Source organism: Brassica oleracea, chromosome C6 (genome assembly GCF_000695525.1).
Source record: "Brassica oleracea var. oleracea cultivar TO1000 chromosome C6, BOL, whole genome shotgun sequence".
Classification (NCBI taxonomy): Eukaryota; Viridiplantae; Streptophyta; class Magnoliopsida; order Brassicales; family Brassicaceae; genus Brassica; species Brassica oleracea.
In genome coordinates, this window is record NC_027753.1 from 19793269 (window position 1) to 19806002 (window position 12734).

A 12734-nucleotide genomic window follows, 5' to 3' on the forward strand; every position below is an offset into this window, starting at 1 on the left:
CAAGATATTGATGCAAATTTCTCCAAAAAGACAAGATATTTTCTGAGTAAAAGATATTTCTTTTCATTATTATTATTTTTTAATTATCTGAGTTACTCTAACTAATCAAATCCATATTAGTTAAGTTCAAAAAAAAAAATCCATATTAGTTTATGCAATGTCACATTACATTGCATGATAATTTACAATATATACGAAAATGTTAGGTGGTTATGTGTTTTATAGAAGATTAATATTTAGGTGGGGGATAAACCAATTTCTGAACACTTTAAACTGATTTGTTTTTATAAAAAGTTGGTTAGAAAAAATGGCAAATCTCCAAAATAACACATTTCTAAGTTTATGTTACAAAAATAGCTCTTAAAAACTAAAATGACCAAAATAGCATTTTATCTTTTGAAAAATTTAATTTTTTTTTATTTTTCAAAATTTGAAATCTTATCCCCAAAATCCCACTCCCCAACTCTAAACCCTAAAACCTAAACCCTAAACCCTAAACTCTAAGCCCTAAACTCTAAATCCTAAACCCTACCCCTTAACTCTAAACACTAATGTCTAAATTAATTTACTATTGGGGTATAAGTGTATATTTATCTTTTTGATAAAACATTAAGTGCTATTTTGGTCATTTTTATTCTTAGAAGCTATATTTGTGACAAAAAATTTTGAATTTTTTACATCTAGAGACACTTTCCCACATTCAAATTACATTACAAGACACTTATCACTTGAGACACACTTTCTTTTGTCAAAAAGACTCTTATGACCCTAAATTAAAGAGAATCTCTCTCCTCTTCTTATTTCATTTTATTATTTTTCTTATTCTACTTTATGTATTTATTTACTTTTATCTCAAGTTCTAAAATATATTAAACAAAAGTAATTGTCATAATAAACTATATATAAAATTATCTATCTTTTAAGATCCATGTTCATATATATATATATATATATATTATATATATTAATGTGTAAACAAAATGTGGACGTGGACACCAAAGCGTGGATAAGAGAATTATAAATTAGTTGTGGACATAAACATCTTAACAGAATTATAAACTAGTTGTGGATATAGACAATATTCCTTCGATTTCATTCATCATCTCGGAATCTAAATTCAACTCTAATCAAAATTACATCCATCCACATCATGACAAAACGCAAATGCTTAGATGAGAAATCTCTGACATGCAAGATCTATTACTCTCCGACAAAAAGTAACGCTTCTTTGATTTTTCTCTCCGCTCATACTTACAATATCATTTCTTTCTCATCTTGATTAAAGTTTAATTGCAGATAATTTATCAATTGAGCTGAAGAAGCCAAGTATTTGTATTAGAGATAACAGAGTCTGTGTCCACGTTTTATGGTATAATTTTAGTAACATGAGTCCATGTCCACGTCCACGTATTGTTATATTGTTTTATGGAATGTAAACAGAGAGTTTATCCACGTTATCTACTATAAAGTATAAACACATTAACATCACGTATCCACACATTACTCATCATTCATCCACGTATCACTCGTCTACAAAGCATCCAAGCACGCATCACTCGTCCACAAATCACTCGTCCACAAGTGTCATTTTCATTAAAGGCAAAATTGTCCACAATCTGCTGACCCACAACAAATTGTGTCACATGTAAGAAGTGTCTCTCTAGATGTAATAGAAAGTCAAAAAGTGTCTCTTAGTGTAATCAATTTTTTAGTGCTATCTTAGAAAAAAACGTTTCATTCATATTTGATTTGTGGACTAGACAAATATATAGACGCCAATTAAACCGATTTTTAGAACACGTTGACACTATTATTAGGTGCCATCAGATTCAAAATAACAAAATCGTCGATTTAAGGCGCACGATGCGTTGGTGAACGTTAGCATATCTCCAAACTGCATTATCATTGGCCGTTATGCGTTCCACAAAGACTTAGGGTTCCGGACTCAGCGGAGGTGTCGCCACCGCTTCTCAATCGCCGGCGTAAGGCGGATCATCTAATTTACAGATCAGATGGGCGAAGAAGACGCCTTGACGGTGGATCAGAACAGTTATAATGGTGGGGAAGCTTCTTACCTCCGTAATAACAATCCCTCGCCACATCTATCTTCCAAAGTGCTTACATTGCCCACCGTATTAACCCTTGGCCGTGTAGCCGCCGTTCCGATCCTCGTCGCGAGTACGTCTAATCATCAGATCTAAACGAAAGTCTCAAACTTTTGATTAATAATCTGAATTCTTCTGTTTTTGAATGTAGCTTTCTACGTTGATTGCTGGTGGGGGAGAACTGCCACAACGAGTATCTTCGTTGCAGCAGCCGTTACAGATTGGCTTGACGGGTACATTGCGAGATGTTGTTGTGTTATTTCAGATGAGATCAGGATCTCACCGTCAAGCTTCCTACCCTTTTTCATGTTATATGAGGTGGAAGCTTGACGGTGAGATGTTGTTGTGTTATTTCAGATGAGATCAGGATCTGCGTTTGGTGCTTTTTTGGATCCAGTTGCAGATAAGGTGAGCAGAAGAAAGTCTCTTCCTTCACAAGATCATCTTTCTGATTGAAGTTATGGATATGCAGCTTATGGTAGCAGCAACATTGATATTGCTGTGCACTAAACCTATGGACGCCCTTGTCTTGGGACCAGTTCCATGGTTAGTGACTGTACCTTCAATTGCCATCATAGGTAGAGAGGTAAGGTATAGATAGTTTACTGTATGTTGCACTTACCAGCTCTTGGTTTCTAAGCTATTCCGTAATACTTTTCATTTCTAGATTACTATGTCAGCAGTAAGAGAGTGGGCTGCATCTCAAAACGGAAAGCTTTCCAAGGTAAAAGTGATCAAATTCATTCTCTGGGAGCTCTTTCTTTTTGTTACTGTTTTTTCTTTACTCATGTAAATGGAATTGATAATGTTCTTAGGCTGTTGCTGTAAATAGCTTGGGAAAGTGGAAAACTACAACGCAGATGATAGCGCTGACCATACTGCTTGCAAGCCGGGATAGCAGTTTAGAGAGGCTATTACCGCCGGGTATTGGGTTGCTCTATGTATCTGCAGGTCTCTCTATATTGTCTTTAGTTGTTTATATGAGACAGATTGTGAGAGTACTGCTAAAGAAGAAGTAGCGAGATTGCTTTTCTGGCTTTTGCGTTCAGTATATACACATAGAATGGAAGACTCGCCCAGCTCCATTTTACCTCTCTTCTTATTGAAGAAAGCACTAGAAGACTCTTATGATGCTTTAGTTCTGTTTTCAACTTTGGGTTCTGCGATCATACTCAGCTTGGTTTGGTTTTGTATAACCTCTCTGAATCACGTTGCTCCTTGCTCGCTGCACACTGAGTTTTACTAAAGCAGCAGCATGAATTTTTGGACAATGAAGGAGAAAGCAAGCAGGTGCAGTTTCATTCTAGATGGAGTCTTGCTTGGTCTCTGAGATGATGAAACAGAACAGTTGTTGCATGTCATGTAGATGCTTTTTCAATCTTTTCCTGATACAACAATATAAACATATATAAAAACAAATCTTTGATATAATATCTCAGTGGCTTCGTTTCATGTATCTTTGTGATAAGCAAATCCAAAAGCAAAAGCAAAAAAAAAAGATGAACAAATCATATCTATAAACCCGAAAGAATGACTAATCATCATCGAAAATGATGATGCAGGTGTAAAGAAAACAAAAAACAAATCCCAGACGACTCAACAGAAAACACTCTTCTTAATACTTGAAATCAGGACTTGAGAAGATGTTGACATGCTTGCTTCCGATTGTGTCTTGTAGTATTGTGATCTCCCCTTCTTTCTCTAACACTTTCTCCTCCAATCTATCTATAGTACCTCTCAACGTCTCGTTCTCTGAGCTCAACAGCATGTTCTTCTCACAGCTTTGTCTCAACTCTCTCCATATCTGGTCTCTTTCATCAGTCACTTTTGGTAACACTGATTTCAAGCTTGTTATGTCTTTCACAGCTTCCTGGAGATTTAACTCGAGCCGGTTTATGTTTTCTTCTTTCTTCAACATCTGTTGTCAAAACGATCAAAGTTAAGTAGTTAGTTACATTAGCTGGAAAATAGTTTCTTCATTCCAGGAGCCACACAAAACACACAAACATAGGACGTATTGGTATTATTATACCTGGAGCTTGAGGTCTTTCAGTTCGTGAGTCTTCACTGATAGGTTGTCTAAAGTGTTTTGAACCTCACATCTCAGAATCTCATTGCCTCGTACTGCTGCTGCTACTTCGGCTTGCAGCTGTTCAGTTTCTTGTTCCTTGGAATACAGTTTCTCCCGTAATAAACTTGTGATTAGGGTCTCAGCTCTTAGTTCTGCTCGAAGGTTTTCCTACATGAGAATAAGCTAAACGTTAGCAAAGACATAAATGAGAACGCATTAGAGAAAAATACGAAAATAAACATTTATTTCGAGACTCACTTCAACTGTTTGGTTTCTTTGTTCCTTGGGCCTACCAGTACTTGAACAAGATGATTCTGAATTTAAAGCCACCACACTGGCTACTGTTTGCAAACTAATCTTCAGGTTTTCAGTTCCACGCCTTATTCCATGGACTTTCATTTCAGATTCAATCATAAACTGCTCGCTTAACCCATCCTTCATCGAACTTGTATCCTGGCAGGTTTCAGTAAACTGATTTAGCTTCCCTTTGATGAACTTCAGTAACTTGTAGCACAAGTGGTTGCTCTCATTTAACATTGGAAGCCCTTGGTCTTGCAAGTAGCAGATACGCATCTTCAACTCATTCTCTAGCTTAAGCGTTGTAATGTCTGTCTCTTCGCCGTTTCCTTTCAATCGATTCAGCAGACAGATATTCTCCTGGCGAAGAGAGTCAGTTTCAAGCTTCATTGATTCAACTTCCTTTCTAAGTGAAAGCTCGATCCCTGTCAACCTTATCTGCTCCACCTGCAACTTCTTCACCAGTTGGTCCAGTTTCTCTGACGGTTGCTTCTTACTCTCCTCGGAAACCCCATCTCGAAGCCCCTCGATTGTCTTCTCTTGTTCTTTGCAGGTTCTCAGAAACTTCGCAACAGATTTGTGCAACTCCTTGCATTCTTGATCCTTCTCTTCAAAGTTCCTTCTTAAAAAATCAATATCTTCTGTAGCGCCTGCGTAGCTCTCTTTTATCTGGGAGAGAGTTTGCTTGAGATACGAGTTCTCATCATGCAACTCATCTGCTGCCGTGGTCAGCTCTGCAACTCTTCTCTCCAAATGTGTGATCATGCCTTTGCTCTCCGTCTCGTTTTCATGGAAAGACGATAGCTCTCTCTGAAGCGAGACATTCTGCTCAGCGAGCTCTCTGACACGCTCCAGCATCTTCCTCTCTTCAAGCTGGAATTTCTCAAGCTTTGAAGTCCACTCGCCTGACCTTCTATCAAGCTCTTTCTCCAATCCAGCCTGCAACTCGCTCCTCTCTCTCTCTATTCTCTGTATATTCAAGTCCCAATCTGACTTCACCACTCTCATTTCTTCCCTGGCAGAAGCTCTCTCAGTCATTTGTGAGCGCAAAAGATTTACATTCTCAAATGCCAACTTGAGCCTCTCATCTTCGAGATTTCTAATCGCCCCAACCAAAGATGAGACATCAAAATCACAGTCAGAAAGGCATCTCTGCTGCTCCATTTCTTCAGAGAACAGTGTCACTCTCTTCTCAGCTTCTTTAATTTTCATTTCCAGCTCTGAGTCAATATGATTTTGCTGATGCTTTCCATAGCCATGCGCATGATATTCCTTCACAGCTTCATAACGTTGAGCAGTGACATCTGAGCTTGAGTCAAAAGTTCTATCACGGGATCCACCGTAGACATCTTGAATAGTGATGGGTTCATGATTTGACTTGCCATGAGTCTCAGAGAGTCTTTCAATGACATTTCTTGCAAGCGAACGAGGCGATCCATGCCTCGATCCATTCTCCACACGGTCAGTGGAAGCTAAACGATGGCGGGTGCCTTTAGCTTCCCTAAACGAATGTGACTTCCTTTTGTCACTGAGATTGTTTGATGGAGATGTACAGTGGACTCGGGGTGGAAGCCTCCTTCGGTTAATGCTGCTAGAGACATCACTGCGTGAAGAAGTACTCTTTTGCTTGCACTGTTCTAAATGCTCTTCTCCATCAATATAACGGTCCAGAACTTTACTAGAGAGATTACTAGAACATGTAGACGAACTCCCAGATGAATCTTGTTGGACTTCAAACTGCCTCTCTCTAACTTGTCTTTCTGGAGTGAAACATCTGCCACATAATTTTCATTGCTATTAACAACAGCTAAACATGTTTAATCAAAAGAATCTGAATAGGAAGATCAAAAGCATACCGAGATGAATGATTCCGCCGCCTATCCCGGCTTAGCTCATTGGTGGAAGATTCTCCAAACTTATCAAAAGTGAAACCTGCTGAGGACAAGGAAAGGCTTCGTCTAAGAGCTGGACCACCGGAAGCCTCGCCTTGTGAGTTAGCACTATCGAACTCTTGTTCAGTCTGATTACTAGCTTGGGTTCTCATCTTGCTATCCGCTGTTTTCTCAGCATTACCAGACGAAGATCTAAAGAAGAAGAACTTCTTCATTGATGTTATCTCAAGTCAAAAGAAGATGCCAACACAACGGCACCTGGAATCAAAAGGATTGAAACATCACATTTTGCAGCAAAGAAGTGTTCTTGCATAGATAATCAAACTCAGACTTGATCATAGTAAACATGGATTGAGGCCTAACTAAAAGACCAAACTACCTTTAGCAGCTAAAAATCAGAAGGAGATGCTAACACTACTGCAGGTGGAATCAAAACATAATAAAAACCAAATCAAAGGATCGAAAGATCATATTTTGCAGTCAAAAAGAGTCTTCTTGCGAACAATTTGCATAGATAATCATAAGCTCATAACATTCGAGGTCTGCCTAACTAAAGACGAAACTACCCCTAACATCTTCAAAGCTATACCTAAAACCCTAGACACATGGAGAATCAAGGCACGAAATGGAACCTGAAACCTAGCCTGCGGAGAAACTGATGAAGAAGAAAAACGAAACAACTTTTATGCAAACTTCTTTATCAAAGAAACACAAAGAATCGCTTAATTTTTCAAAATTGAAAAAGAGAGGATCTTGGGGATTTATGGGCTTACCATAAACACCGATCTTTCGAAATTCGAACGGAGAAGAAACCAAAACGCAGATTTAGTAACGGCGTTAGATAACTGAGAGCGAGAGCGAGAGAGAGTGTGTCGTTTGACGAGGAAGAAGAATCGAAACGGCTATCTCTACTTTTGGTGGTGTGTGACTGTAATAAAGAGTATCAGTGGAGGGTATTTAAGTTAAACATTTGAATTATTTCGTTGCGCGGAAAAGCACATTGGAGAGGAGGAGCGTGGTTTATCATTTTGTTCTACTTTTGTTTAATTAATTAATTGGGTGTTCAAGGTTTTTTTTCTTAAACAAAATGTTTACAGGTTTGACTGGTGTCTATAAGTAAATATATATATATATATATATATGATTTTTAAGCTATAAGAGGTAAAATTATACGATTGGAATATAGTGAATATAAAAAGGTAATGATAAGATACATTGTTTGTTTTTTGGTTGATGATCTTTAAAACATATAAAAGATAACCATATGATATGAGTTGTTTTCTACTGAGAAGTTACTTACCATATATAAGAAAACCAAAAATGATAAAAATTTACGAGAAATTCTCTTATATAGTCTTTTTAGTTTATTTTCACAAAAACAGACTTTAAAGAAGAAAATGACCAAAATAAGTTTTACTAAAGGGTAAATATGCATTTATACCCAAGGGTTAACTAATATAGACTTAGGGTTTATATTTAAGGGGTGGAGTTTTGGGTTTAGGGTTTCAAATTTTTAAAAATAAAAAAAAATTAAAATTAAAATTTTCAAAACAAAAAGGTTCTATTTTGGTCATTTTATTTTTTTGAGTATTATTTTTGTAACAAAAACTTAAAAAGGTCTATTTGAGAGATTTGTCCAAAATTTATTTTTACTATATGTTTAAAATTAAAATGAGAAAAGTTTTTCTCTTCTTTTATAGTAGTTCAAAGCATTTAAACAATATAACAAATTATTCGGACACGTATGTAAACATGCTATTTCAAAACATGACATGAAATATTATATAATTATGGCTTTTATATAATGGCTATATATAAAAGATATTATGAATAATGTGGCACGCAAAATGTGTTATATAGCTATTATGGTTAAAAATTATAGATATCCACTATCGTGAATTTATGTATCAAAAATTCAAAATTAAGCTTCAAATGACTATCAGTTACATATTATGAATATCTGATTTTTCAGTTTGATTTGCTTTGAAATTTTTTTTATGATATTTTCAAATGTCTACGAATATTTCATCCACTATGTTCAATACTAGTAAATCTAGAAAAAACTATAGAAATTTGTTTTAAATTTTTTTACATAATAAAAAATAAAAATAACAATTACTGAAACTATATGTTCCAAATAAATTTTATAAAACACAAATTTAAGAAAATTTTGTTGTTTTTATAAATATTTATATCTTTCTCTTAATTTAAAAATTATAATTAATTTTGTAGATAATAATTATATGTTACAATAATAATTATATAAAATAATACACTAAAACTTATATTTAATTATAGATATATATATGTATTTATATAAAAATCGGAGCAAATTGGATATTCGACTTTGAAAATTTTAATATTTGTGATTTTTTTTTTTTCAACAGAAGTTGATTTTTAATATTTGTTTTGTTTCGAAAATTATGGATATTCTGATTTTTTGGATCGGATCAAAATGAATAACAAATCAAATAAAAATTAATGGATAAAATGACAAGTCCTAACCGACTGAATGGTTATAGTGAATCTAGGTTGCATATTCTGATGTTGCCTACTAAATGTGACTTCTTTGATGGAACCTTTGCTCAAAATTGTGTTAAAATGAAAACATAAATAATAATCAGTGCAAGCTTAAGGTGGCAGGACAAGCAGTCCATCCGTCCAGGATCCGCTTAAAATCATTTTTTTCTGGTAATATAAAGGGCCTGTTATAAAAAGAACTGAAATTTTATTATATCGCGAGAATTTAAATAAGAGTAAAATTTATATCCGAAGAATTTTTAACACTGATAGAAAAAGTTTATTATAGAGAGAAAAGAAGGTTGAGGGATGCATAATACAACGAACGAAAACGTTCGTATATATAGAAAGAAATTCACTATACAAATAGTGCAACGGGCCCCACATCTTTTATATTTTTCAACGTTTTCGGGTGGTTGCTGGCTGTCTTTCATAACACTCCCCTTGGGGACCGATGTCACTATCCACTCTCCCTTAACGTCTTTGTTGCCTCGTCAAAAACCTTTATTGTAAAACCCAATGGGAAAAACCATAATAAGGTAAAAAGAGTACAACCACGTAAGCTCCCCCTCGAATAAGCGGTCATAGATCCTTCTGATGACGCATTCCAATGTTATGGATGTGTTTTCTAAATTCCGAGGTAGGGAGTGATTTTGTGAAGAGGTCGGCTGCATTGTCGCATGATCGAACATATCTTACTTCAATCTCTTTATTCTTCTCGAGCTCTTGAGTGTACGAGAAGAACTTTGGAGGTATATGTTTGGTTCTATCGCTTTTTATATATCCTTCCTTCGTTTGAGCAACACATGCCGCGTTATCTTCATATAGAATAGTTGGCTCCGTATTTTCGTCAATCCCACTGCTTGAACAGATGTGTCGGCTTATTGATCTTAGCTATACACATTCTCTACTTGCTTCATGGAGTGCAATGATCTCAGCGTGATTTAAAGAAGTAGCAACAAATATCTGCTTCTGAGAACGCCAAGATATGGCGGTGCCTCCAATTGTAAAAACATATCCTGTCTGGGATCGAGCTTTGTGTGGATCTGACAAATAACCTGCATCTGCAAAACCAATCATTTGACCTTTTGAACTTTTAGGATAAAACAAGCCTAAATCAGTTCCTAAATGAAGGTAACGAAAGACATGTTTAATTCCATTCCAATGTCTTCGCGTAGGAGACGAACTGAATCTCGCTAAAAGATTAATGCCAAAAGATATGTCAGGTCGAGTACAATTTGCAAGATACATAAGAGCTCCAATTGCACTTAAGTATGGAGTTTCAGGACCAAGCATTTCTTCATTTTCCTCAGATGGTCGAAACGGATCATTTTCAACATTAAGTGATCTAACGACCATCGGGGTGCTAAGAGGAGTTGCTTTATCCATGTTAAAGCGTTTCAATACTCGTTTGGTATATGTAGACTGGTGTACAAATATACCCTTTTGAGAATGCTCAATTTGTAATCCTAGACAATATTTTGTCTGCCCGAGATCTTTCATCTCAAATTCTCCTTTCAGATAGTTTGATGCCTTTTGGATTTCGTTTTGAGTTCCAATAATATTAAGATCATCAACGTACACCGCGATTATCACAAATCCGGATGTTGTTTTCTTTATGAAAACACAAGGGCATATAGGATCATTCGTGTATCCTTCTTTTGTTAAGTGTTCGCTGAGACGATTATACCACATTCGTCCAGATTGTTTTAACCCATATAATGATCTTTGCAATTTTATTGCACATAACTCTTTAGGTCTGGAACTTAACATTTCTGGCATTTTAAATCCATCTGGGATTCTCATATAGATATCAGTATCTAATGATCCATATAAATATGCCGTAACGACATCCATGAGACGCATTTCTAAATTTTCATTGGCCGCTAGGCTCATCAGGAATCTAAATGTGATTGCGTCCATAACAGGAGAATAAGTTTCCTCATAATCAATTCCTGGCCTTTGAGAGAAACCTTGGGCTACGAGACGAGCTTTGTATCTTGTAATCTCGTTTTTCTCATTTCTTTTTCGGACAAACACCCATTTGTACCCAACTGGTTTTACATCTTTGGATGTGAGCACAATAGGTCCGAATACATTTCGTTTGTTAAGCGAATCTAATTCGACTTGAATCGCATCTTTCCATTTTATCCAGTCATGTCTCTTTTGACATTCATATACAGACTTTGGTTCTGGATCTTCGTTTTCTTCATTTATTTCCTTTGCTAAAAGGTATGAGAAAACGTCATCAATATCATCCATCTCATTTCGTTTCCATATCTTTCCATTATGGATGTAATTGATAGAAATCTCATGATTTCCTTCAGATTCAAGATGCTTTATATTGTCATTAGATTCACAATTTTCTTCGTCCAAAATATTTTCTGTTATTTTGGGAGTATCATGCTTTTCACATTCCTTACGTTTTCTAGGAAGTTTATCCTTTGAACCAATAGGTCTACCGCGCTTTAAACGTGTTCCTGATTCACGTGTATCAACTGCCGTTCCACCATTTTGTGGTATTTCAATACGAGCAGGAGTATTTGCAGCGGGTATATGTGATTTAGTTACCATTTTGGTATCAGCAAATGCATCAGGTAGCTGATTTGCTATATTTTGTAAATGCATGATACATCGAACTTCTAGTTCTGACTGTTTCGTAGGAGGATCAAGGTGTAATAACGATGGTACACTCCATTTGATCTCTTTTCCTACTTGTTTATTGTCTCCCCCTAGAGTTGGGAATTCTTTCTCATTGAAATGACAATCGGCAAATCGTGCCGTAAACACATCACCAGTTTGTGGTTCTAGGTATCTTATTATTGATGGAGAATCATAGCCAATAGCACCACCGTAACGTACAAAGATGGGACCACAAAGACGGTTGGGAATATATATTGGCTATGATTCTCCATCAATAATAAGATACCTAGAACCACAAACTGGTGATGTGTTTACGGCACGATTTGCCGATTGTCATTTCAATGAGAAAGAATTCCCAACTCTAGGGGGAGACAATAAACAAGTAGGAAAAGAGATCAAATGGAGTGTACCATCGTTATTACACCTTGATCCTCCTACGAAACAGTCAGAACTAGAAGTTCGACGTATCATGCATTTACAAAATATAGCAAATCAGCTACCTGATGCATTTGCTGATACCAAAATGGTAACTAAATCACATATACCCGCTGCAAATACTCCTGCTCGTATTGAAATACACTTGACGGTATATATCTTTGAACTCAACAAATTTCTCTTAGAATTTGGAGAATATAAGGCATTATCTATGGAAAACTTTGTTCCATTAGGCAACATAAAGTTTGTCTTGCCAATTCTTTCGATCAGGTCTGTAGGACCTGATATTGTGTTTACAGTCATTTTTACTGACTTTAAAATATAGAAATATCTCTTATCCTTCAGTATAGTGTGCGTTGTGCCACTATCTAGTATGCAAACTTCTCTACCAATTTGCTTAGTTGTTGTTCCATTTGCTTTCTTATCCATTTATGTAATACACAGTTAATATCAATAAAGAAAATAAACTTTCAAAGTAAACATATTACGCATCAATAACAAGTACACAATAATTATACATTAGTTATCCTGAAATACAACATTATTCTGAAAGTGAAATACATAATATTTTATGGCATCACTGGGCGTTATTAAGCTTAATCAGTACAAGCACTTCAATTATTTTGATGAGTGGCCTCGTCGAAATCTCCTATAAAGTCAGAGGATTCGAGGTATGTCGATGTTGTACCCACAAGGTGTTCATTGAGATTTACTTCCTTTGCCTTGCCTTTAATAGATTCATGGTACAATTGGCATAGATGCCGAGGAGTT

The 12734-nt window shown here is 35.9% G+C and overlaps 2 protein-coding genes across 2 annotated transcripts; one reads left to right on the forward strand and one right to left on the reverse strand.

Annotated features, from left to right (window-relative positions):
• Positions 1-1813: 1813 nt before the first annotated feature.
• LOC106301031 (CDP-diacylglycerol--glycerol-3-phosphate 3-phosphatidyltransferase 2-like) lies at positions 1814-3557 on the forward strand. Its single transcript, XM_013737337.1, has 6 exons — positions 1814-2178; positions 2257-2338; positions 2463-2513; positions 2578-2691; positions 2773-2829; positions 2921-3557. The coding sequence occupies exons 3-6, from the start codon at positions 2463-2465 to the stop codon at positions 3122-3124; spliced, it is 426 nt and encodes a 141-aa protein (XP_013592791.1). The 5' UTR covers positions 1814-2178; positions 2257-2338; the 3' UTR covers positions 3125-3557.
• On the reverse strand, positions 3513-7247 carry LOC106301030 (227 kDa spindle- and centromere-associated protein). Its single transcript, XM_013737336.1, has 5 exons — positions 7139-7247; positions 6330-6623; positions 4435-6247; positions 4138-4344; positions 3513-4023 (listed from the first exon to the last, which is right to left on the reverse strand). The coding sequence occupies exons 2-5, from the start codon at positions 6578-6580 to the stop codon at positions 3721-3723; spliced, it is 2574 nt and encodes an 857-aa protein (XP_013592790.1). The 5' UTR covers positions 6581-6623; positions 7139-7247; the 3' UTR covers positions 3513-3720.
• Between the last annotated feature and the right edge of the window lie 5487 nt (positions 7248-12734).